This window comes from Paramormyrops kingsleyae, chromosome 18 (assembly GCF_048594095.1).
Source record: "Paramormyrops kingsleyae isolate MSU_618 chromosome 18, PKINGS_0.4, whole genome shotgun sequence".
Lineage (NCBI taxonomy): Eukaryota > Metazoa > Chordata > Actinopteri > Osteoglossiformes > Mormyridae > Paramormyrops > Paramormyrops kingsleyae.
In genome coordinates, this window is record NC_132814.1 from 13768398 (window position 1) to 13793594 (window position 25197).

The 25197-nt window shown below is 47.1% G+C and overlaps 1 protein-coding gene across 7 annotated transcripts; it reads left to right on the top strand.

Annotated features, from left to right (window-relative positions):
- The first annotated feature begins 53 nt into the window (after window positions 1-53).
- On the top strand, window positions 54-24471 carry synj1 (synaptojanin 1). Of its 7 annotated transcripts, none has more exons than XM_023805250.2 (33): window positions 54-160; window positions 1308-1470; window positions 1972-2058; window positions 2552-2819; window positions 2926-3151; window positions 3754-3837; window positions 6158-6219; window positions 7138-7234; window positions 7861-8036; window positions 8234-8315; window positions 10063-10215; window positions 10813-10978; window positions 11396-11419; window positions 11571-11762; window positions 11913-11997; window positions 12084-12224; window positions 12579-12771; window positions 13242-13400; window positions 13492-13648; window positions 13767-13887; window positions 14827-15039; window positions 15391-15469; window positions 15560-15722; window positions 16372-16566; window positions 16900-16938; window positions 17121-17249; window positions 17468-17506; window positions 18825-18860; window positions 19698-19747; window positions 20774-20939; window positions 21976-22217; window positions 22700-22723; window positions 23259-23395. In XM_023805250.2, exons 2-32 carry the CDS (start codon window positions 1347-1349, stop codon window positions 22718-22720), a joined length of 3969 nt encoding a protein of 1322 aa, XP_023661018.2. In that variant the 5' UTR covers window positions 54-160; window positions 1308-1346; the 3' UTR covers window positions 22721-22723; window positions 23259-23395. The 7 variants fall into 7 exon arrangements, with proteins under 7 accessions (XP_023661018.2, XP_023661019.2, XP_023661011.2 ...); XM_023805251.2 differs by having other exon boundaries at window positions 22703-22723; XM_023805243.2 differs by lacking the exon at window positions 22700-22723 and having other exon boundaries at window positions 23259-24471.
- Window positions 24472-25197: the final 726 nt, after the last annotated feature.

The window sequence follows — 25197 nt, forward strand, 5'->3', positions numbered from 1 at the left end:
TACGTGGACGTTACGCCTGTTCTGCCGACAGTGTAGTGGGAGGGATACGCGGTCGTTACGTACGTTACGTCACCGGTGCAGTGGGAGGAGGGTCGTGTTGTTACCGCTGAGATCCTGTGCCTGACAAAATCCGGCGGCGAAGAAGCGGTGTGAAGGGGTAGTAAGTGTTCCTGTTTGAAATATAGCCCATGTATTTTTTTTTTAAAATATATGCTAAAACCAGTATTACGTTTAAAGGTGCCTGGTTTTGGTTTGTCAAACGACGTGGCATTTTGCCGTACTGGCGGGCAGGTGTCATTTTAAAGCGTGACACGAAATGGTAGCTTGCTGGCTATCTACATAACCGCTGGGTAACGGCGTCCCGTAGATAACGCCGGGGAATATCGGCAATATCCCGACTACGATTATACAACACCAGGGAAAAATAAACGGATTCCCGAAAATTGCTGTTAAATCCCAAGGACTTTCAGTGTCCGGCTAGGTACATACAGTACAAAATGTCAGTACGGCGGCTAGCTACCTTATCACAGTCGGTTTTAATTCGCACTGCATTTCCGTTTATAAACTAATAATCGGAAATAGTTTGCTAATGCTTATGACGTTCTGGCTTGTGTTTAAATATCTGGCCTTTTTTTTACGGTTGGCACGCCGACAGTAATAATAACAGTCGTGATAGTGATGATGATGAGGAGGAGGATGAAGATTCGCTGAGTACCGGTACATGGTGGTAAATTTGGTGAATCTCTCCAGCTTGGCTGGGTAAACGCGTAGTCCGTATGTCACTGGCGGCTAATCCTGCTGTAGAGCATCAAGCTGAGCCAAGTCAGCAGGGAAGAGGTGTCACAGGGCCTGCTATCTCTTATGCTATGGATGGTTATTGCATGCGGCGAAAGCAGTGATAATACTATAAATAAACGTTCAGTCATCATTTTAACCGAGCAAAGCGGCCGGATATTTCGGACTCTGCACTACCCGAGATTATGCTGCAGTAGATTGTAGATCATCATCGGCGGCCTGATGGTTATAACAGCGGTTATAACTTGTATTAAAATATACGCTTCCTAGTTCCTGCGGTGAAGGCTGTGTCTTTTGCCGATTTGGCATATTTAGCTGGCTTCTGAAAGACACTCGGGCGTTGCTGATGTGTTGCAAGTCACTCTCTCTACACAAGGTATTGATAGCTTGAGTGTAAGATGAAAGTCCATGCCTGGATTTATGTGGTACCTGTTCAGTCTCCTCTAGTTAAATTAGAAGGGTTTTCATTTGTATGTGAAATGAGAGCTTCCTCTTTGCTTTCTTTCTTTCAGGTGTGATTCATCTGGTCCAGTTTTCCTTGAAGATCAGCAATGGCCTTCAGCAAGGGTTATCGTATTTACCACAAGCTGGACCCTCCCCCGTACAGTGTAATCGTGGAAACCAGGAATCGTGAGGAATGTCTCCTGTTTGAGTCAGGGGCTGTTGCTGTACTGTGTAAGTGTCTTTTTTCACTTGATGTTCATGAAAAATGCAACCCTTCCAAGTTATTGCTGTCTTTAGCAACTACCAAGCAAGTCACATCTGGTGGAAGCCTGTCTCATTCACCACAACTGCCCGTTAGCAATCTTCAGCTGCCTGGCAGATTTGCGTCTTAGTCACCGTACACCCTAGATATCCTCCTACGGAGGTCCTGTGCATCATGAAAAGACTGGTCCAGATCCTTTTTTAGATGTTACCTTAAAGGGAACCTGTGGTTGTTATGTTCAGTCATAGTACCAGGGACAGGTCTAAACGTTGGCCATGATGGCTATCCCAATTAACAATTTCAGCAGGGCTACCGCATACTAAAATGGTTCTTTCCAGATCCTTCTATTTTGAATTCCATTGTTCTTGTAATCACTAGTGGAAGGTGCAGCAGTAAATGTCGTTTCCTTTAATCCCCTTCCTGGTTATGATTTTATTATTATTTTTTTTCTCGTCAAATGTGCTTTCTAGCCTCGGCCGAGAAGGAAGCAATTAAGAACACGTACAGTAAGATGCTGGATGCCTACGGGATCCTGGGAGTCCTCCGACTCAATCTCGGTGAGTTGGTGGGACGACCGAGTGTGCAGAAACAGTGGCGTTGTTTTAAATGCTGGCTGTGGGGGGTAAATTTAGTGCTTGATGCACCTGTTTTTTATGCAAGAATTAAAGTAGTAGGGCCGATAATCACTTTAATATTAAATATTAATATTTAATATTTAATTCATTTTATTTTTATAAGGTGCTTTACATGGGTGTGTTGTGATACATTCCTGCATCATTCATATAGAATAATTCAAAAGCAGAGAATAGGAAAGACAAATGAAAGGTAGAAAGCCAGATGACAAGAAGAGATTAACCAAAAACTAAATACTCCCAAGTAAGGAGAAGAAAAATCTCCAAGGTCAATTGACCCCCCAGCTCCCCGCATACTAACATTATACAAGAAGCCCAAAGTGTGAACTGTGGTCAAAAAGTTAAATATTGTATTGAGGGTTTTTGCTTGGCTTTTGACTGGCATGTTAAACATGTTCTGGCTTCTCCCACCCTGTAGGGGACGCTATGCTCCACAGCTTGGTTGTGGTGACTGGCTGCAGCTCCGTGGGGAAAGTCCAGGACTCGGAAGTGTTCCGGGTCACTGCCACCGAATTTGTGTCCCTTCGCAACGACCCCACGGACGAGGACAGGATCTCGGACGTGCGCAAGGTCCTGAATTCTGGGAACTTTTATTTTGCCTGGTCCGCCACCGGAGTGAGCATGGACCTCAGCCTGAATGCCCATCGCAAGGTCAAGGAGGACACTACTGACATCCGTTTTTTCTGGTGGGTCACTGGTTTACAATACATGTCAAATTGCTATTGAAATGTTTGAAACATAGCAACATAAAAATCCGAGTCTCCATGTAATGTGTGGCTGCGCCCATGACAGGAACCAATCCCTGCACCTTCATCTGAAGCACTATGGGGTGAACTGTGACGACTGGCTGCTGCGCCTCATGTGCGGAGGGGTGGAGATCCGCACCATCTACGCGGGCCACAAGCAGGCCAAGGCCTGCGTCATCTCCCGCCTCAGTTCCGAGCGGGCCGGCACACGCTTCAACGTGCGCGGCACCAACGACGACGGCCAAGTGGCCAACTTCGTAGAGACTGAGCAGGTGAACAGCCGTTCTGCACGATGCGTCTTCTCAGCTTGGTATAAATGCTTGACGTGGAAGTCACTGGCTGACCTTATGATTTATTCATAGTGAAGTGTTGAGTGTAAGGGTGTTGGTAGGATCTTAAGACGTCCGCGGTTCAGCCCAGAGGCCTGATCTGTCCGAGGGTTGTCATATTGAATTTTCTATCTCTGAAGATCTGATGATTATAGCAATAGGAAGGTTTTGGGAAACAGCCCCGGACAAAGATTGTCATACTGTATGGAATTCTCAGATATGGGTGCTGAAGCATCTGGGCTCGTTCAGATTAATTTGGGGCTACAGCCCCGAATGCCCCAGGCTTGTGGCACCTCAGGTTGAGTGTTCGGTCCATGGGTGGATTCCTGCAGTTTGTCACTGCCACCTGTCACCTGTTTATGCTGTCTGGATTTCTAATGTTACTGTTCCTAGGTTGCATTTGTCCATGTCAATGGACTGATATGGATAGGTATGTTTTGTATACCTATTGCGCCAGTTTGCTTCTGATTCATTCCATCCCGTGTGTGTGTTGGGAGGGATGGTCTTCTCGGTCCACTGTAGTCATTTACATGTCTGCATTGCAGGTAATTTTCCTGGATGATAAAGTTTCTTCCTTCATTCAAATCCGTGGCTCCATTCCCCTGTTCTGGGAGCAGCCTGGCATTCAGGTGAGACGTCCTCCTTTTAAATGCTGCGGGCTTCATATTCAGAAGGTTCACTGCATCGCCTTGGATTCTGTTTCTTAATTAATTTTGTCCAATTTACATATGATTGAGGTAGAGCTCTTTCATAGTGAAAGCACTTAAGAATGCAGAATTGACTATATGATTTCAGGAAGTGCTTTTTCTTAATCCGCACTTAATCAGAATTACTACAGTCATGAAATAAATGGAGCAAGCCTACATACAGCAAGCCTATGTGTGTACACATAAAATTACAGATTTTTAAATTTGACAAACTGTCCATGAAGCAAGTAAATGTAGAATTGTGCTGCAGAACATCCTGTTCTCTAAAGAATTTAAGGAAGCTTTCTTACTGTATAATGCTTATGTGATTGTGTTACTCATGGGAGGTTCAAGGCTTTTTATTTCAGTGTTGTTCTGCTAATGTCTTTCTAGCCAAAATCGTTTTGCACAGTGTCAGGTGCATAACAGATGTTAGTTTCACTTTTCACGCTTGTGGTGTTTGAGCCCCTCTTTCAATAGAAACATTTGGCCCGCATGAACATAAAACGGCACACAAGGTCATTATCCGGAACTGAGTAGGGCTACTGCTGGGTTAGCCAGCCTGACATTTAATCGGCCACTTTTCTCTTTTAAACAGATGACCACCACTGGGCACTGTAGTTTTTTCTCATTCTCTCTATTCTCCCCACTTTTTTTTTTTTTTTTAATTTCCATTTCCACAATTTCTGTCAGCTGATATTCAGCACTGAATGTAAATGTTTTTACACGCCCTGTGCTTTAAGAATCTGGCATTCTGTTCTCTGTCGCTGTTTCACAACCTTCCCTTAATGGTTTGCCTGCTGTTTAATTCCGCTTGGTTGGTGTGTGGTGCTGCTGAAACAATCGGTTTCTTTCCGCGTATTGGTACAAGCAGTGATAATTGGCTCAAACCCATTACCAGCAGTGTGACAGCACATATCAGTGTCTCACCTCCCTGGGAGAGTTGGCGATCGCTATGTGAAATACCACAGTCTCGCTGTTTCCAAAACTATCCACTGGGGAAGGTTCTGTGGTGTATCGGACCGTCCTGTTTAAACACTCGCTCAATTTCAAGACCTTGATACCGTGTCATTTACACCACCGGTGCATGGTGTGCGAAACATTTTGGGAAACGGAAGTGGACAGTCTGGAAAGAATGCCAGTTCCACCGCAGCACACGCAAGCCTGTCATCCGAGCCCCTGTCCACGTGGAGGTTCGGATTTGCATGAAATATTCACGCCAGAGAACCCTCAGGGAGAGAAGCGGAAGCTTTCTTAACAATGGAAGATGGGGGCGAGTGCAGGGCCTGCAAGCTCTGATGGAATTTGGTGATGCTGTGGTGCGTGAGGGTGGCCAGCGATGCGTGTGTGTCCTGCTGTGGGGAACTGAAGTCTGGATTAATGACACCCGTCCTCCTTCCAGCCACGGGTCTCTATGGTGACGTGTTCTGTCTCTATGGAGATGCGTTTTGATGGGCTTATTGTGGGCTCTGGTAATCTGTGATCATTATGATAATTTACTGTCAGAACCAGTAACGGCTGCCTGCTGTTATCTCCTCGGTGATCGTTCTGCTGTCTGTGAGGTCATCAGTCGGGCAGCTTGCAGAAGCCTCCGGTTGTCCTATTCAGTTAAACAATGTTTGCATTATTGGGAAATTTTATACATTCCTTTGTCTGAGAGTAGGCTGTTTTGCGGACCAGTACTGTACTGAGGACCAGTAACAGTGGAATGTGTAGCACAGGCTTAAATTCCAATTTTTTTTCTTTATTTCTTCTTTAACCAGGTCATATATAATACAGCATGATGGGAAGACTAATATTCAGGTTCTCTGACTGAACATGTCTAAGTTGTTGGCTTCAGGTTTCATTCCACAGCCAATCCATGCAGTCAGTAAATTTCACCTCCGGCACACCCAAGCCTTGTAAATAGCTGCTCAGTAACCCTTTATTATGTGATTTTTATGGTATTTCAGATGTTTAGCACAGCTGGGGTCTGCAATTTCAGCTTTGAAATGTGCCATTTGGTAGGTATAGGGAGTGGAATAGCTCATTTGCGCATTAGGGCCTATTTTTGGAAGGTTGTGGGTTTAAATCCCATGGCTGGTAGGGTTATCCCATCCCGGCGCCCGTGGGCAAAGTCCTTAAGTGCCCCCGGGGATACTGGCTAACCTCAGACTTTCATCACTGCATAAATAAGTAAATGTAATGTAAGTATATGGTATGTTAACTCATAATGTATATATTTGCACCTGGATGAGCCCCTCCGTGTGTCCTCTCTCTCAAGGTCGGGTCACACCGGGTCAAGCTGTCCCGAGGCTTCGAGGCAAACGCTCCAGCTTTCGAGAGGTAATTAAAAAAAATCTGCTGCAGCATTTCCCGAGGAACACTCTCACTCCACTCGCTGGCAAAACGGCGGAGTCATCCAGCGGCCTGGCTCCCGTCCAAGAGAGAGGATTACGGACCTGGGTGGCGCCGTGCCGGCATGGTCACGCCTGCGCTTACGCCGCTCTGCCCGTTTCTATCTGGGCGGCGTGTTTTTCCAGCCGGGTTCTTTTCGGGTCGTCAGTCTTCGGGACTCCGCCGGCCATAGCCAATCGTCTGATGCGAGTTGTGTAAGCAGCGGCATTTATGAACGACAGCGTTTAAATAAATAAACAGGAAAACGGTTAATTAAATAAAAGGCATTTCCTGATCTCTCATCTACAGACCATTTTAATTACAGTCCCCTACAGTCGGTCGTAACATTGAGTTATGAATTCTTTATGACTCACCAGTTAAGTGATTGCGGGGAAAGGGGTCCGTGGTTTTCTAGACGGCATCCTGTGCAGCACTTCATACAAAGGCCTAGACAGTCCACCTGCTCTGTGCCAGGGCTGTCTGGCATATAAAAACCGGCAAAGCGAGTCACACCTACTCTGTTTGTCCTCAATATTTGTGCCCTAAGGGCTCTTTTTAACAGCTAACCACGATACATTGTTAATAATTTCCCCGAGCAAGGGCGTTTTTAAAGTCAACGGACATCTCCAGGGAGCCAGTCTCTGGGAGAGATGGAGGACATTTATAGTGCATGAGTCATCGCTGAGTCGGCAGGGCTCTGAGACAGCCGTGTGCAGATGGACATCATGGCTGTACAACTCACAATTAATTATTTAAATGTTTTCATTTATTTTTAAAACTCACTCTGTCACAGGATGTACAAAGATACTAGTGCATGTAGAATATTTATCTTGTCCATCCCACAATGCATTGCCCGCCCCTCCCCAGGCACTTCTGCACGCTGCGGAGGCTGTACGGCAGACAGATGATCGTCAACCTGCTGGGGATGAAGGAGGGCGAGCACATGCTAAGCAAGGCCTTCCAGGTGAGCGAGGCGTCCCGGGGTCCGTGGTACCACCAGGACCTGTCACTAAAGGGGCATCATCCACCTTCAGTGTGTTTAGTGAGAAAGTGATCCAGCCTGGATTTAATGTCATGTTGGCAAACACAAGGCCTTTAATTTCCCGTTGAGTGGGATTTCCATCAGGCGTCAGCCGCATAGGTGACTCCATCGGTTCCTGTTTAGGAAATGCAATCAGTGATTGGCTGAATATAATGATCCAGCTTCCTGCGGGTCTCGGAACCTTTTTTTCGTGCTAACATGGGGAATGCAAAGCTTACTGTTAAGGACTCGCTCCCTGACTGTGTCGCTGGTTGGCTGTCTAGAGCAGGGTCCGCCAACCGGTCGATCACGATCAACTGGTCGACCCCTAAGTCATTCCCAGTCGATCATGACGATATCCTCCCCCACCCCCAGTCAGCAAAAACGTACCATCATGACTCGTTAACTCGTCAGATTTTTAATTTTAATTTCATTTTTTAAAGTAGCTCTCACTGTAAAAAGTTTGGATGCCACTGTGCTTTTGTAATTTTCACTTCCCTCTTTTGATTTATGGTACCTCATGCATGCAGTGGGTATGTAAGAGCAGGTACACGTGTGTGCATCCGCAGAGTCACCTGAAAGCGTCGGAGCATGCCGCCACGGTGAAGATGATCAACTTCGACTACCACCAGATGGTGAAGGGGGGCAAAGCAGACAAGCTGTTCAGTGCGCTGAAGCCGCAGCTTAACAAATTCCTGGAGGACTGTGACTTCTTCTACTACGCTGGGGAAGGCGGGGTTCAGAGGTAAAGCTCCTCCCACTCTGCATGAAGCAGACCATTGGCCCTCCCACTGGAGATTAGAATCTCCCCCCATGGATACTTTAGTCCAGTTATTTCTAAGAGTACTATGGGCTAATCTACTTTGACTTTAAAGGTCCCCACCCCCCAAAGTAAGAAGTATAAAGAACAACAGGCTAAATTGAAATTTATTGTCCTTTCAGGTGCCAGACTGGAACCATCCGGTCCAACTGTTTGGACTGTTTGGACAGAACCAACAGTGTCCAGGCCTTCCTTGCACTGGAGGTACGCAGAGTGTCTGAACATGAAGGCTGGCTTCCATTGGTGTGTTACATATTGCAGGATGGACATCCATTTTATTGTATTATTAATCAGTCCCTCAGCAGTCATATCTGGTATTTGCAGGTGATCAGTCAAATTAAACAGAAAATCAAACAGACAAAAACTATTAGCTAAGATATAGTGAACTGAAATATAAGCACAACACTCATCCACTCATTCAACAACTAAAATGGATTCATTAGCCTCTCTTGGTCACATATATACCAAAAAACAAGGTGGGGTCATAGAAAAGAATTCCCACATTCATGAATTTAGAAGATCAGTGGTCATTTTTGACACACCACTGCACACAGTGCACAACAACGAAATGTGGTATCTGCGTTTGGCACCCGGGGAGCAGTGCTCGGGGACGGTACCTTGCTCAGGGTACCTCAGTGGTGCCTTGCTGGTCAGGGATTCGAACCAGCAATCTTTCAATTACAAGTGCGCTTCCCTAACCATCAAGCCACCATTGCCCTCAGTAATAAATGGTGACCACCATTTATTTGCCTGTAGCAGCCCTACACATCTCAGAGCTGACCAAGTTGTTGAGTGACGCCTGTGGAATGCTGTGCCACTTCAGCTTCTGGAATGCACTGATCCAGAGCATTTCGAAACATGCTCATTGGGAGACGTTTACAGAGCATTCAGGCAGAACGACCTGTGATTGTGAAGCCAGATGGACCTTCTACTATGAGCTCTAAACCTGGAGTTGACTTATGGTACAGAAATGGAGGTTCATGACTTTGGCTAAGCTCTAGTGTACTTCCCGCATTGTGTCTCGCGACTTATGGTACAGAAATGGAGGTTCATGACTTTGGCTAAGCTCTAGTGTACTTCCTGCTTTGTGTCTCACGACTTACAGTACAGAAATGGAGGTTCATGACTTTGGCTAAGCTCTAGTGTACTTCCTGCATTGTGTCTCATGACTTATGGTACAGAAATGGAGGTTCATGACTTTGGCTAAGCTCTAGTGTACTTCCTGCATTATGTCTCGCGACTTATGGCACAGAAATGGAGGCTCATGACTTTGGCTAAGCTCTAGTGTACTTCCTGCATTGTGTCTCGCGACTTATGGCACAGAAATGGAGGTTCATGACTTTGGCTAAGCTCTAGTGTACTTACTGCATTGTGTCTCGCGTAACTTGAGGCATCTGCAGCTCCCTTTTGTCATCGCCGCAATTAGGAACACCTGTGTTGTTGTCATGCTATGCCATCAACATTTCGATATGTCACTTTTAGAGATGGATTATCGATACATTTTTTAAAAAAAAAACAAAAAAAATAATTTTACGAAATTTGAAACATGCACTCTTTGTATGACAGTTCACAGAAAGTCCTATTTTTTATTTTTTTTTGTCAAGCCATTACAAAATGGGAACAAAAGCTAAAGTATTGCATTTATGGTATTGTTTGGTATAATTACCTGGTTGCTTAGTACTTCAGGAGAAAAAACATCATTATGCTGCAGAAAAAAAAGTTGCTCGATTGTGGTTTATAAGTATTATGTTACCTTTGCCATTGCTTATGCTTTTAAATGCTAATTGCTGTTTTGCATGTAAGAAGGTAATACCCTGACAACTACAATCCTGCCGTTTTCCTTTTGTGATGTAATTTGATATTCCTGGATTTCTGTAATGGGAACTGGTCTCCCGCTGATTTGTGAGTGGCCATGTTAGCATCGTCGCTCTGCCTTCCCTCTCCTGTCCAGATGCTGCCCAAACAGCTGGAGGTCATGGGTCTGTCAGAGAAACCCCAGCTAGTGGCCAGATTCCAGGAGGTGTTCCGCTCCATGTGGTCCATCAACGGCGATTCCATCAGCAAAATCTATGCTGGCACTGGTGCCCTGGACGGCAAGGCTAAGGTAGGGTGCCCGTGTCCAGGGAGCCGGGGGCTGTGGCAGCCCCAGACAGCGGCCGCTGCCTCATGTCTAACTCCCTTTGCATGTGCTCTGTCTTTCTCCTGCATTCTCTGGATAATGTTCCTGCCCTGGTGAGTCCACGGTGCCGGGTTCGATGAAGCCGGCTTGCACGTCTGTCTTGTTGCTGTACCTTCCGGTGTATCCATTATCTTTTTTTCTTTTTTTGCGATACCGTCCAGAGCTTCTGCTGGCTAACTTTTCCGGTCTTAAATAATGAAAATGATCCAGATTCTAACATGTAGACAATTAAGACCTTCTGTACAAAGGGTTTTTCTCTGAAGGGGTTTTGGGCAGGACTGTAAAAACTGGTGCATATCATTTAGAAATATCTTTCCTTTGTTTTGTTTTTTATTTTTTTGTTTAAGCATAGACTTTATGAATTAATGCACATGTTTTTTGTCTCTGTGTACGTTTGTGGTTTTTTTTGTTTGTTTTTTTGTCGTCTGTGTTTTGTCTGTGTATTTAACTGTAGCTTTATTCATTGCCTCGCTTGTGATGGTAACAAGAGACAGTATCTAAGAGCTGCTAATCGCTCTCCAGGCTGGGAAGCTGAAAGACGGCGCTCGCTCCGTCACCAGGACCATCCAGAACAACTTCTTCGACAGCTCAAAGCAGGAGGCCATCGACATCCTGCGCCTGGGCAGCACCCTGAACAGCGACCTGGCCGACAAGGCCCGGGCCCTGCTCACCACCAGCAGCCTCTACGGTGCGCGGCCAGCACCGCCGCACATGTCTGCACGATCGCTAGCTGCATGCTCTGTTTACTTCTATAAATACATCCGTGAAATCGCTCCTCCTGCCAAGACGGTCACAGGTTTGGCTAAATCTCTGCAGGCGTTTAAAACCAGGTTATTTAAAGAAAAAAAATATATATTTTTAATATATTAATACACGCTTTAGTTTTTCTGGTACTTGCACCAGTTGATGCAGTATACGTGTGCAGCATTCTTTGTGGATTTGGACTATCAAGGTCATGCCAAGGTTACAGCTGGGAGAGTTTAGGGAAGCAAAAAAAATAAATGTTTGTCTAACTTCCTCCGGATGAATGAGTGTGTGTCATCATTGGTTGACCATGGCCTTCTTTTCACTCTCTTCTCCTTTTCCTTAATGCTTACGATGTTAGTTTCAGAGACCATTTTGCAATCAGGTACAGTAAATTCCGTACGGCAGAGCACTTAAGTGCTTTTTGTTTTTAAAGCCTGGCTTGCTTGTCTTTTTCCCTGCAATATTTTTTTCCCTGCTAATGTATCCCATTGTTCGGTTTGAATAATCGCAGTCTGTTTTCCCTCGTGTCGCAGCATCTCCCAGAGTCCTCTTGGGCATGTGCCAAAACTACCAGAAGTACACGCAGCCCAAGCAGGTGCGCGTCTGTGTCGGCACCTGGAACGTCAACGGGGGAAAGCAATTCCGCAGCATCGCCTTCCGCAACCAGACCCTCAACGACTGGCTCTTAGATGCCCCTAAGAAGGCGGGACTCCCTGATTTCCAGGGTGTGTGCTGCCAATCCCTACTGTGCAAACAGCATGCAGTCTTGTGTAACGTTGCGGTTTGTTTACATCTGCTGATGTTGTTTTGCTGTCTTTGTGGATGTGACGGATCTCTTTTGACCCAATGCTTTTGTACTCCTCCCCTCTTTCCAGACAGCAAAGCTCGCCCAGTAGACATCTTTGCTATTGGGTTTGAGGAAATGGTAGAGCTGAACGCCGGCAATATCGTCAGCGCAAGGTAAACATCGGCAGCATCTCCCGCGATGTCAGTGAATCCATGACTCGGGCCGAAACAGTGAAAGTGCAACCTTCCCTCCCCCGCAGCACGACCAATCAGAAGCTGTGGGCCGCTGAGCTGCAGAAGAACATCTCCAGGGACCACAAGTACGTGCTGCTGGCCTCGGAGCAGCTCGTGGGGGTCTGCCTCTTCGTCTTCATCCGGCCCCAACACGCCCCTTTCATCCGGTAGGCACCCGCCAGTTCTCCTTTATCCCCGATATTCCCACATTGTCATGCTGTTTTTTTTTTTTTACTGTTTTTGTACTGCTAGTCTTTGCTTTTCTACTCTTCTCGTCCAACTTCAATACAGCCCCGTAGAATCATTTGCAAGCTTTAATCCAATAAAACAGTGTTCTCCAATCCGGTCCAGCTCCCAGATGGGAGGGAGCAAAAAATGTGGACTGTCTGGCAGGGAGCTCGGAGGGAGCAAAAACATGGACCGACTGTGGGTCCCCGAGGACCGGATCGGGAAACGCTGCAATAAAATACGCCGCACGTGTTTCTCTGTGCTTGACTGAGCCAAGCCCTGGGGCCTTTCAGGGATGTTGCCGTGGACACGGTAAAGACTGGAATGGGAGGAGCCACAGGGAACAAGGGGGGTGTGGCCATCCGCATGTTGTTCCATACTACCAGCATCTGCTTCATCTGCTCTCACTTCGCTGCTGGACAGTCCCAGGTCAAGGAGAGGAACGACGACTACAATGAGATCACCCGCAAGCTCAGCTTCCCCATGGTAACCATGCACTTTCAGCATCAGACATCATAACTAATAATAATATGTGACTCGGGAAATGTCGTTACCCAAAGGATGTATATGGCTTTAGTGGTTCCTCCATTGGCCTCACTGCAGCAGAAATACCACAGACCGCTGCATCAAACTGTCGTCACTGAACAGTCTGCCCACCAGAAATTATAGCCCCTGGCCGACGCATATCATTGCATTTTGCCAGTTATTTTGCATCTTTTAACCAAGCTCTTTTTGTGTGTAGCTCGCCTAATCAATTTAGTAATAAGATCTTCTGTAGCTTGTTAACCTGCCTTGTCCTACGTAGTATAACGTAACCTTTTAACATTTAGCCGTGGCTTCCTGCTGAATGTCTGTCTCTCTCGGTTGTTTTCGGGCTGTGATGTCACATCCTCCCGCCGCGCCTCCTCTTGGTTCTGACTCACCTCCCACGTCTTGTCGTATGTTCTCCTCTCAAGGGCCGGCTGCTGTACTCCCATGACTATGTGTTCTGGTGCGGTGACTTCAACTACCGCATCAGCCTGCCCAACGAGGAGGTGAAGGAGCTCATCCGGCAGAAGCAGTGGGACGCCCTGATTGCCGGCGACCAGCTGGCGGAGCAGAAGAGCGCAGGCCACGTAAGCGAGGCCACCTTACTCCGTCACAGAGCGCGGTCGCCGCGGAAGTCCATGACCCTGATCCATCCGCGTCGCTCTCGTCGCTCCGCAGATTTTCCGCACGTTCATCGAAGGCGACATTAACTTCCCGCCCACCTACAAGTATGACCTCTTCTCTGACGACTATGACACCAGCGAGAAGTGCCGCACGCCAGCTTGGACGGACCGTATTCTCTGGAAGAGGAGGAAGTGGAACTTTGATAAAAGTGGTGAGGGGGTGCATCCGCGTTCGCGTTCCGTGAGACACGTGTATGCTGTAACCCCCGGCAGCACAAAAGTCTGGGAGGAGTTTGGCTTTGACGCCGTATTGTATGGGTCTCCCTGTAGCAGAAGAGATGAACCTGGTGTCCACAGCTCAGGATGATGAGCACGACGCGCCGCAGTACCTCTGGACACCTGGCACCCTTCAGTACTATGGCAGAGCGGAGCTAAAGACCTCGGATCACAGGTGGCGCTTTGCTTTGGCAGTGCTGTACATGGTTATCTCTGATTGGCTGCTGATGAGTCACCATTAGGCTCACTCAGTTCCCAGGCCCACTGCTTTGTGTTACAGTGAGATCGTCCTCTACACAGAGAAGCTATTGGCTCACACTCTTGCATACTTTTTAAATGCTTGGGTACTTTTTAAAGTGAATATGTGGGGGGGGGGGGTAGAATTATTTGCAGAACAAGTACAGGTTGGAATGTTGTCAGGGCGCCAGGACACCATTTCTGTTCGCATATCCCATCATGCTCTCCTTCGAGACGCATATATGCAGCTGAGAGTTAAGCTTGGGTGTCGAATGCAAGATCAGTCATTTATCTAGCGTCCCTGGAGCATTTTGGGGGAGGGGAGGTTAAGGGCTTTGCTCGAAGGCTCAACAAACATGTGACTATTCTGTTGCGGATGGGACTCAAACCAGCAACCTTCCCATCACAGGCACAGAGGTCTAACCTGCTTAGCCACACAGCGCCACCTAGGGCTGGGCTATATGGACCAAAAACCATGCCTGAATATTTTTAGGGATGTATGACATATCAGTATTTTCTATGAATTGGGCTTAATGTTTAATTTTAAATCAAAGCCGCTTGTGGATTGATTTTAGCGGTGCGTTCTGGGAGTCTACAGCTTTCACGTTGTTTATGACCAGGAAGGAATACTATTGGCTTCAATTAAAAATCTTTAATAAGGTCCTAATTTTGAATACACAATAAAGGTATATCAATAAAAAAGGGTATTATGTCATCCCATATCTGTTTGAAAGCACTGATATACCGTAAAAATTCGATATATCACAATGCCCTACCGACCCCCCCCAAAGTGCTAGCTATTTTGGTAATGCTTAGCCCCGTTCGCAGCTTGTCCTGAGACTGCTGGCCATCCTCGCTCTCCCCACCCCCACCCCAGGCCTGTGGTGGCCGTCATAGACGTGGACGTGCTGGAGGTGGACCCCGAGGCGCGGCACCAGGTATACAAGGACGTCATCGCCCAGCAGGGCCCGCCTGATGGCACCGTGCTCGTGTCCCTCTGCGGCTCTGGCGATGACAACTTCTTTGATGATGGCCTGATCGACGAGCTTCTGGACAAGTTTGCCGCCTTCGGGGAGGTCATCCTCATCAGGTGGGTCGTCCAGACAACTGTCATCCACTCTGCAGACATCAGAACTCTTTGCCTCACTTTCACAAATCTGTCGGCTCCCAAGGTTCCCTGATGTTTCACAGCGAGAGTCTTGAGCTGGAGAAGTGTAGGCTGCATGTGGTGTGTTTATTAATTAGACTCATAATTTGAAGGATGCTGGTCCTATTACTGTTACTGGCTCTGGAACCTTGAGCCAGGACATGTAGCCTGAATCTAAGTGACTTTGATAGTAGCTTCATCTTGGTGATTCCATGGTGTTGCATATGGGCATCAAATGGATTTTTTTTATGTGATACTTCTCCATCATGGTTGACTCACTCTTCCTCTGCTTAGGTTTGTGGAGGAGAAGATGTGGGTGACTTTCTTAGAAGGCTACTCCGCCCTGGCTGCTCTCTCTCTCAGTGCCTCCACGGTAAGCCTGTTCTGATGAGAGCATGGAGTGCCCTGTGAGCTAGAAAAGCCTTTTTTTTGTCCACAACAGTACTGCTCCGGTTCCCCATAGGTCCAAGGGAAGACCATAGACATTCGGCTGAAGAGCCCTGACTGGATCAAGAGCCTGGAGGAGGAGATGAGCGTCGAGAGGGTCTTTGGGGGTGTTCCCACATCTGCTAGCTCCAGCCTGCTGGCCGAGGATGCGGATACAGGTGCCGACTATGACATGGAAGGTACAGCAGAATGTATAATACTAAATGGGGCTTGTGAGATATCCCACTGAACTCTGTGGTGAGTGGGAGGGGCTTATGAGCGTTCATATGGATGTCTGTGGTGAGTGGGAGGGGCTTGTGCAACATTCCTGTGAACCTTGGTGAACGGATGAGGGTTCACATTCGCAGGTATGTGAGGGTTCATCTGTGGTGCATGGAGGGGGCTTGTGTATGTTCACCAGGATTCCTGTGGTGAATGGAAGGAACTTGAGAAACATTCCTGTGAAAGGTGTGGTGAATGGATGGGGTTTATGAGCAGCCACAGGGTCTCCTGGTGAATGGATGGGGTTTATGAGCAGCCACAGGGTCTCCTGGTGAATGGATGGGGTTTATGAGCAGCCACAGGGTCTCCTGGTGAATGGAAGGGGTTTATGAGCAGCCACAGGGTCTCCTGGTGAATGGAAGGCCCTTGTGAGTGTTCAGCGGGATGGCTAAAAAAAAATGTCCTTTGATATCATTTAATTTAACTAGTAGGCATTTGGACATCCGTATTAATATCTTATTTAGCTCAGCTTGTAGAAGGAACATTGAATTAGTACATGTTCTGTATTAGTATTATGTATTAAATTTCAGCTAATCTAATTGAAGTGCTACTGAATTGTGCCGACAGGCGACGTGGACGAGGACAGCGCGGAGTTGGAGGAGATTCTCCCCCAGCACCTCCAGCTGAACTCCAGCTCAGGCCTGGCCACATCACCTTCCGCATCGCCCAGAAGCAGCCCCTGCCCTTCACCGACCCACGGCGAAGCGGCGCCACCATGCCGGCCCAGTCGCGCACCGCCACGCACTGCCGGCCCTCCTCCAGGTACGGCCTTCTGAGTAGGGAGGAGGAGTGCAGTGCTAGCAGCAAACTCCCCGGCAAGATCCGATTAAAGGGAATGGGTTTATCACCGGGAGGTTGCAGATTTTAATCCACTGATAAAATCTCCTGTTGTACTAACCCGGGCTGCTTAACTTGATTTGCCGAGTTGCTCTCAAAGTCAAGGTGTCCGAATGAGTAAAAGGTAAAGTTCGCCGGCTACATTACATAACGTGGATCAGAGTGTGTGCCAAGCGAATGACATTGGCAGCAGTGTACCGGCTCTCGGCTTCATCTGTTGAAACTCTTTATTCTTTGCTCTATCTTTATTTGGGAAAGGATGCTTAAGTCCAGCAGCGTGTAGGAGGGAGCTTACAGGTAAAATAAGTGCCTTTGTGTGGAGCTGTGTCTGTCTGTGCTCTAGGTGTTCTGCTGGCTGTGATGTACTGTTTAAAAACTGATAGCCCCCCCCCCGCCTTTGCGGGGTTGGGGGGGGGGGGCCTCTGATGCAGTTATGGGGAGTCATGTGTGGGGGCCGCTCCCTTGACCATTTTCCCCAGGCTCTCCGGTGGATTTCCAGCCCATCGCCCCGCCGTCTCAGGGCCTGGAGCCGAAGCGACCCCCTCCCCCGCGCCCCAACGCCCCCCCTGCCCGGCCCGCTCCCCCACAGCGACCCCCACCTCCTTCAGGTATGAGACAGCCTTGCCGTTCAGCACAAACGCCACGTTATATCCTCCTCTCGCAGATCCAGAGTCAGATGTACAGCCATGTTATGCTGCTTGTCAGGGCTTTACGGCAGTTTGGGCCCCTGTAGTGTGTCCTTGCAGGCGTTACTGTGTAGAAGTGTACCGGACTCGTATGCTTTGGTGCCCATTGATTCGCCTGACGCTGCCGTTTCTGTTTAAAGGAGGTAGAAGCCCCACACCAGCTAGGAAAGACTTGGGAGGTAAAATGTCACATTGGAAATCGCATTCCTGTCTCGCTGTGAAGTGTCATGCTGTGTCGTCAGTCGCCCGTAGTTGCTCCTCCCCTCCCCTCCCCATCATGTCCCGCCTCCCGCCACATTCAGAGGGATCAGTCAGACCTTCGCAGCCAGTTGTCGCTCACAGGGTCGCTCGAATCCCCGGTTGTCACGGAGACAAGCCCGCTATGCGCTAACATGGCGAGATGTCGACAGACGCCAAATTGGCAGGATGGAGGTGCCGTTTCGGAGAGCCAGATATAACGGCTTGCGTGCGCAGGAGTCTAGGATGAGAATAAAATGTGACGTTTCATCTCAGGGCGAAAAGCACAGCTTGTAGGGCAGGTTTTCTCACCCGGGGTCCAGTCGGTCCCATTGAGAGAGAGCAGTTAGTTTGTGATCCTGGCATCGATACTTTTGTACAGTTACAGTGATTGTTATTGTTCCTTAGATTATTCCAAGTGTTTTTGTTTCTGTATTAGTGTCCGTCATGCCTGCTGCTTCCGCTGATGCTGTCTTTTTTTTCCCCTTTCTATTCATTGATATTTAACTGTCATTTGGCTCAGTGGTTCTCAGGCTGTGGGTTACGACATAATCCCCCCCCCCCAGCCTTGGGAGAGAAAGGGGTCTCAAGTCTTGACCAGTGTTTTTTGGGGGGTCTGCAGACAAGGTTTGAGAACCACTGATTTAGCTTATCTTAGATGTGTGTGTTCTGCTTTTAAACCATATCTATGTTCTTTAACATCTTTATTCCATTGCATGAACAACTTGCTTGATCTGTGTCGTTTGTGGTTCTTTCATCACCTTCCTCATTGCATGGGTTACGTTAGCGTCTTACATGTCTATTGGAGTGGTTCACTGTCGGAGATCCTCAGAGCCCGGAAATGGCTCTGTGGACCTCTGAAGGTAAAGCTACCGGCCCGGTCACCATCTCTTTTCTGGGGGTGACTTGCAACTCATTTCTGTAACTAAGGTGTTGTCCCATTTAAACCAATCAGAATTCTTTGGTAAAAAATAATAATTCTGATTGGTTGTTTAATAGCAAGCCATAATGGTTCCACCTTATTTGACTCGTGCCTGACTTGTGCAGCATCTGATTTCCACCTTTACCAAGTAAAGTGTGGAAGGATCTAGACAGCTTTTTTTTTTTTCTTTTGTTTATTAAGTTTCATTAAAACCAAGCAGCGAGGTACAGGAAGTATTTATTAGAGTATGTAAAGTCTGCCAGTGGCAGTGTTGTAGTGTCACCTCGGTGACAGCAGGATGTAATGGATGCTCTATTTTCCTTCCACTTGCTGCAAAGGACCAAAAAGTCCAGCATTACCTCGAAGTGACTTGGGTAAGTAACACTGGGCTCCATTGTGCGCTGGACCCCTTTGCTCCCTTGTTCAGGTTGTGCTGGTGTCATGGAACATGGCGGAAAGCTCATGCCCTGGCATCTCTGGCAGGACCCGACTCGTCCTCCGTAACTGGCTGCCTGTCTCTCACCCCCCCCCCCCCCCCATCTCCTTCACCCCACCCCCCCACCCCCGTCCCAGTCATCCAAGTCGCGTGGGAAACTGCCCCTCCCGCACTGCCCCCCCCCCCCCCCCAGTGAAAGGCCCGGTCCTGGCACCAGTGTCCCCCCCCCACACACCCCCTGCCCTTCCGCAGCCCAGCTGTGCTGAGTATCTATGCCAATCCTCTGATGGGGGGCTTCATGCTGGATGATTAGGAACCCAGATCCTGCTCAGTCTTTCACTTTAGGAAGTGAAAGACATCAGAATCAGAAAAACTTTATTTATCCCGGAGGAAATTGCTCATGTTACTACAAACGGTCACACAGTAACATGAGCAATTTCCTCCGGGATAAATAAAGTTTTTATTATTTGGTAATAATAGAAAAAAAAACATTTTTCTAGAAAACACTTGGGCATTGAATTTCAATGGTCCAGACAAGGTGATGAAATATTATTATTAAATAATAACCTTTACTTTTCTATACTCCATATCAAAACTCAAGACAAATTTTGTCTCGATTTTCTTTTTTGTGTATTTTCTTTACCATTTCACCTTCCAAAGCCTTTTCCCCAGAAAAGTCCCATCATCCTCACTCTGTGATGAAGGCGTTCCCATGAACAGCTGACGTGATTCGCTGTGCTGGGGTCACCTGACTGGAGGCGTGTCTCTGTTTCAGGTCGAGGCCAAGCTGCAGGTGGACCTGCTGCTGGAGGGGCTGCCAGACCGGTATGTTGCCCTTTGTTTTTGTTAAATAAACAGTGCCTCTTGTGTAGTGCAGTGTTTCCCAGTGTGGTCCTTGGGGACCCCCAGACAGTCTACATTTTTGCTCCCTCGCAGTTCCCTGCCAGACAGCCCACATTTTTGCTCCCTGCGGGAACTGGGAAGGAGCAAAAACATGAACTGTCTGGGGGTCCTTGAGGACTGGTTTGAAAAATATCGGTTTAGTGTTTTGAACCAGGCTGGATTTAGTGGTGCGTTCCATTTGCCCTCTGAACTCGGATTCCGAGTCGGAGTCCGAGTTTTGAAGTCGGAAGTGACGACATGCACGCTCCCGTTTCCAAATGGAATGCACTACTAGACCCCATGTGGTCTGAGAGAGGAGTGTGCCACCTGCTGGCACTAAAGTGTAGTGTTTTGTCTGTTTGTTAGTTGTAATCACTTTGTATCACCAAGCATATAGATTAGGAGTATCCTGATAATGTAAACGTCAGTTTTGCAGTATTGTTCTTCGTGATGTTTCTTCTAGTGCCTAATTAGAATACTTGTATTAAATGACGTTTTGTTCTGCTCTCCTTTCGAATGGATGGCATTGCATGTAGCTGTTGGGCTACTTTGAGTTTCTCTTTTAAAGAATTTCCTCACAGCTGACATCTCCATAGTTTGTAGTTTCAAGCCACATGCCTGAGGCTCACTGTAGCGCGTGACGGAGCCTGACAATGTCTCACAGTCTGCGCAACTGACGTAAACGAAGCGGATGTGGTCTTTGATATCGGCTCGGGATATCACTGATATAGGCAGCAATATACTAGGAAACTGGTAAAAATACTGGTACACATTAACATGGTGATTAAGTTTTACACATAGATACCATGTGGTCTTAAAAATGAATCTGTATGAACCATTGTGTTTAGTCATATTCCCAGCAATTGCATATATGTTGGACATTTGAAGGCTCGTGTACTATTTTATTTTAGATGTTTGTGTGTTTCATGCCTCCTGTAAAGCTGATGCTCTTGCTGCCTGTCCTTGTAGAACATCCCCCCACGAGCGGGGGTTATCAGCGTGACCCCCCAAGCCCGCCCACCTCCCCCGGCTCACCCCGGGGCTCCCAGGCCTGTCCCAGAGGTGCACCCAGGGGCCCCCAGACCGATGGCAGAGACGCACCCTGGAGCGCCGAGGGCCACCCCAGAGCCGCCGGGTAAGTGGGTCGGGTCCGGTCGGGTCCCCAGGGAGGACGCCTTCCTTCAGTGGCCATCCATGTAGTGAACACATTGCCTGTCCACGCACCTCGCCGCATTACAGGGCAGCCGGCTCAGATCCAAGCCATCTGCGTGCTTGCATGTGGTATCAAAATCTGATAACACCACGCTACAAATGATATCCTTCAGTGTTTAACTCAATGGCATATATTTACTAGAAATGACAGCCAAGTTTCCAGCTGTGGGCCAATGGACGTAGAGCGACGTCATTCCATCCAGTTTTGTATGTTTACAGTGTGACACAGTTTGTCATACAAATGAGACAACCTACAGTTATAATTATTAGTTTACAGCTGGAATATGATTTAGAAATCATTAGAACATTTAGACATTGCATAAAACCACATTTGAAGACTGTCTGCATAAATTTTGGCCATGGGAAATAATGTTAGTATGGTAGATCTCCTGTGATAGAATTTCAAAAAATTACCAGAACAAGGGGCCATATCAATATAAATGTATGTAGGTGTCTGGACCATTGTTGTTGAGGTATTTGTTGGTTTTAGGAGTCGTGTGGTCACGTATTTGATTTTTAAATTTTTTTATTTTAGTGATTTTCATTTTGCGAGTTAGTCTAATGCATGTTCTTGTTTTATCTAATGTTAATTATTAAGTTGGGCATAATTGCCGATTATATGTGCATTCGCCCCGCTTGATTCTGCATGCGAACACGAATTGGCTTTAAGAACTTAATTTCGAATGTATCGGCATATTCAAGGAAAACTTGATAGATTTGAAATAGCATGTCGTAAAATGAAGTTTGATAGAGTATCATTTCATAAAAAAATATATTTTGTAATTAAATGTGTCTGCTAATGTATTAAGTCAGGATTGAAGGTGTTGCATTTTTATTGCCTAAATTCATACCATATGGCAAATTAAAGCCAGTGTACTGGATGAATACTACTCTGAAGATTGCTTTTCCACAGTGTGTATGTATAAATGTACATGTTTACCTGTTTTGACTTCCCACAGTGAGACCACAGATGGCCCCGCCCCTACAGCCTCAGATGGCCCCGCCCCTACAGCCTCAGATGGCTCCGCCCCTGCAGCCACAGTTGGCTCCGCCCTTGCAGCCACAGATGGCAGCCCCACTGCAGCCGCAGCCTGCAGCAGCCCCTCAGGCCCCTCCCCCTCAAGCCTCAGCAAGCTTGGGTTCCCCAAAGCCACCTCCCCGGAGCCGCTCTGCCCATAACCTGCCTCCTCCCTCCTCTCAGGTTAGTCATCTGCTCCTTCCATCCCCTCCACAATCCCCCCCCACCCCCATTAGCAAACAGCACAGGAAATGGGAAGGACTTTCTCGATCATGGAGCGAGGACTACCAGCATCTCTCCATGAGTCTTAGTCAGGCCTGATCCCTAAGAGCAGTGTTTCCCAATCCAGTCCTCAGGGACCCACAGTCGATTCATGTTTTTGCTCCCTCCAAGGGGTGGGAGGGAGCAAAAGCGCGGACTGTCTGTGGGTCCCCAAGGACCGGATGGGGAAGCACCGGCTTGGAGAAATTAAGTGCAATTCGTTGAAAGGACCCAAAACACACAATTTCTGTCTCGTTTCTTGCCTTTGTACTCATTTTCCCCGAAACCAATGGACAGATAAGTGACGCTTCTGCAGCACACTTCCTGTGAGATGTGGCACTTGCACACTAGCCTCTTCTGTCTGACTTTTATCTCTCTTCTTACCCCCTCTTTTCTCTCGCAAGCAGGACCAATCCTCAGGGTGACAGGTATTTAAGAGCATTTTAGCTTCAGATCATTAGCACCTTACGACTTCTCTCCATATGTGGAAATAACCTGCGTTTTTGTTTTTGTCCTTCTTTTTACATCATTTAAGCATCCACACTAGTTTTGCATCTTTTTCCACTCAATTTTTGGTGATAACTTCACATTTAAACTTTTTATTTCAAGACATCTATATACCCCTGATATTCAATTAAAACATGAACTCTCTCAAATATTTGTCTTTTCCTTAAAACAAAAAATGCTTTATTATAGAACTAGGTAACCACGAAATGTTCACCATTTTTCATAACATTGATGAGGAATTTCAAGTAACTTGCTTATTAAAGGAGTTGAGTTAATCATTTCATAGTTCATGGTGGAATTTTACATATTTTATTTAGACATTTTTAATCCTGAAATTTAAATAGTTTGTGCCAGTCATGGCAGAAAAAGACGTGTATTACTGATTGCCATTGGTTTACCTTCTCCTGCTGAAAATGCCATTATTGATGTTTCATATCTTCCCTCCCCCCAATTCAGATCAATGGGATGAATGGAATTCAGAAAGAAGCACAATCAAAGCCCGACCCCTTTGAGAGTCTCACCCTCGGCCTGTTCCCCTCCACGCCCACTTCCTGGTCCAGCACGCAGTCCCTGACGAGAAGTTGCTCTCTGCTCAGCAGCCCCACCCCAGCCTCTCTGGCCCCGCCTGGCTCTTGCACCCTGCAGCCAACGTCACAGTCCTCCCTGCAGGATTTGCCAGGTTGGCCTTCCTCTCTCACACCCTCCCGCAGTCGATCCCAGGAGATTCTGCGTACGTCTCCCAACCCCTTCCTATCCGACATCCAGTCAGGAAGCACTAATCCCTTCACCAGCCAAATGTCCGCAACGCAACGCCGTTCCCTCACACCCGACTTCCACTCCCAGCAGCAAGCAATGGCCTCAAAGTCGCTTCTCCTCCAACCAACCACATGCCCCATCCCCTCCAAGGTCTCCACGGTGGTATCCCCTTCAGCTGCAGAAGACAGCACCCAAGAGTGGGTCAAGTTTGACGACGACTCTGATTTCCCCGCTCCAGTGAGGACTCCACCAATGGCAACGCAAACAACTCTCCCCACCTTGACTGGAACCAGCACCATCTCTGGGCCCCCTAACCCACAAGCCCTGTTCCCCGGCTCTGGGTTTGACCTGTGCACAGAGCCTCCCTCCTCTACATTCCCAGCCATCCCCCCTCCCATTCCTGCAAGGACTAAATCTGGAAACCCTCAGCCCTCCTTGAGACTAGAAAGCAGCTTTCTAGTATCTAAGGAGATCACTGAAGGACAACAGTTTTGAAATTCATTGATCTAGGAGCTGCATGTCGTATAACTGAATAGTGACAAGTATGCGTCTGTTTAAACTCATGTACGGTTTGAATAAACTGTATCATACACAGTTAAAGGACTGTACGATCATTGAATTAGGTCTATTTGAGTGCAACATGGGTTCAAATGCAGACGGACCAGGAGCTTTTCCAGTTTCTTTTTTTCGTTTGTTGCAGTGCGAAGGTGACAGTGGTTTTAGTGATTCACCAAAGCCTCAAACTTCATTAATTCTGACTGGAATCCTGCCTGTATTGCTTAGATGCACATTGGTGTGTCACTATATGTATATACATATCCATTTTTTTGTTGTTTAATTTGTGCAATATTCAAGACATGCGTGTCTGCACATTGGCAACTGGCACGCTTCTGAATACAAGCGTCTGAATGTCCATGCAGTTTGTATTTTTATTATTCTTTATTTTTTGCTTCAGGAAAGATGCACCCCATGCAGGAAAAGTGTGTCACTTAGCGAGGAGGTTTTTAATAATGTATTGGCAATGTACTCTGGAGAGCAAACTGTGTGTTTGTTTATTTATAAGTGACCACTAAGGTGTGACTCCTCTCCCCAGAAGTCACAGGACACCTTTGACCTCTGACTTGCTGCCCCCCTCTGTGTTCCTCTGTCCTCGCCCCAGTACACCCCAGTTTCTCTTCCTGGTTTTCGCATCCTATCGCCTGAATGTATGCAGCCCAGTGTATATTAACCGCAGTGTCGTTCCCGGTACCGCCAATGGTCATAACGTGCGACCTCGCATTTTAGGTAGTGACCTCGCTTTGCTGCAGCCTCCTGCATCCACAATTTTCAAGCTCATCTGGGTAATACAGTAAATTACATAGAGGTAGGGTTTATGTATATTGTGGAACAATGTGTAAACTGGAAAGTAGATATGTTGAAAATCTGAACACATATCTAAAAAAGGAAAATTATATATATATACTTATATAAATGTATATTTACACAGATGTATGTATTTACACTATATATAAATATATATATACATATAAAAATATATACACACCCTGATTTTTGCACTGACTGGTGTTCTTTGGGCTTTTAATAGGTGGTATGAGGCTCAAAGGTGGTGATGAGGTAAATAACTTATATTCCAGGGGTG

Excerpts from the sequence above, each read along its gene's own strand:
- synj1 (XM_023805243.2), top strand. The coding sequence starts at position 1,347 with ATGGCCTTCAGCAAGGGTTATCGTATTTACCACAAGCTGGACCCTCCC. Across the intron at positions 2,820-2,925 it reads ACTGACATCCGTTTTTTCTG|GAACCAATCCCTGCACCTTC; the intron begins GTGGGTCACTGG and ends CGCCCATGACAG. Across the intron at positions 12,225-12,578 it reads CAACACGCCCCTTTCATCCG|GGATGTTGCCGTGGACACGG; the intron begins GTAGGCACCCGC and ends GGGGCCTTTCAG.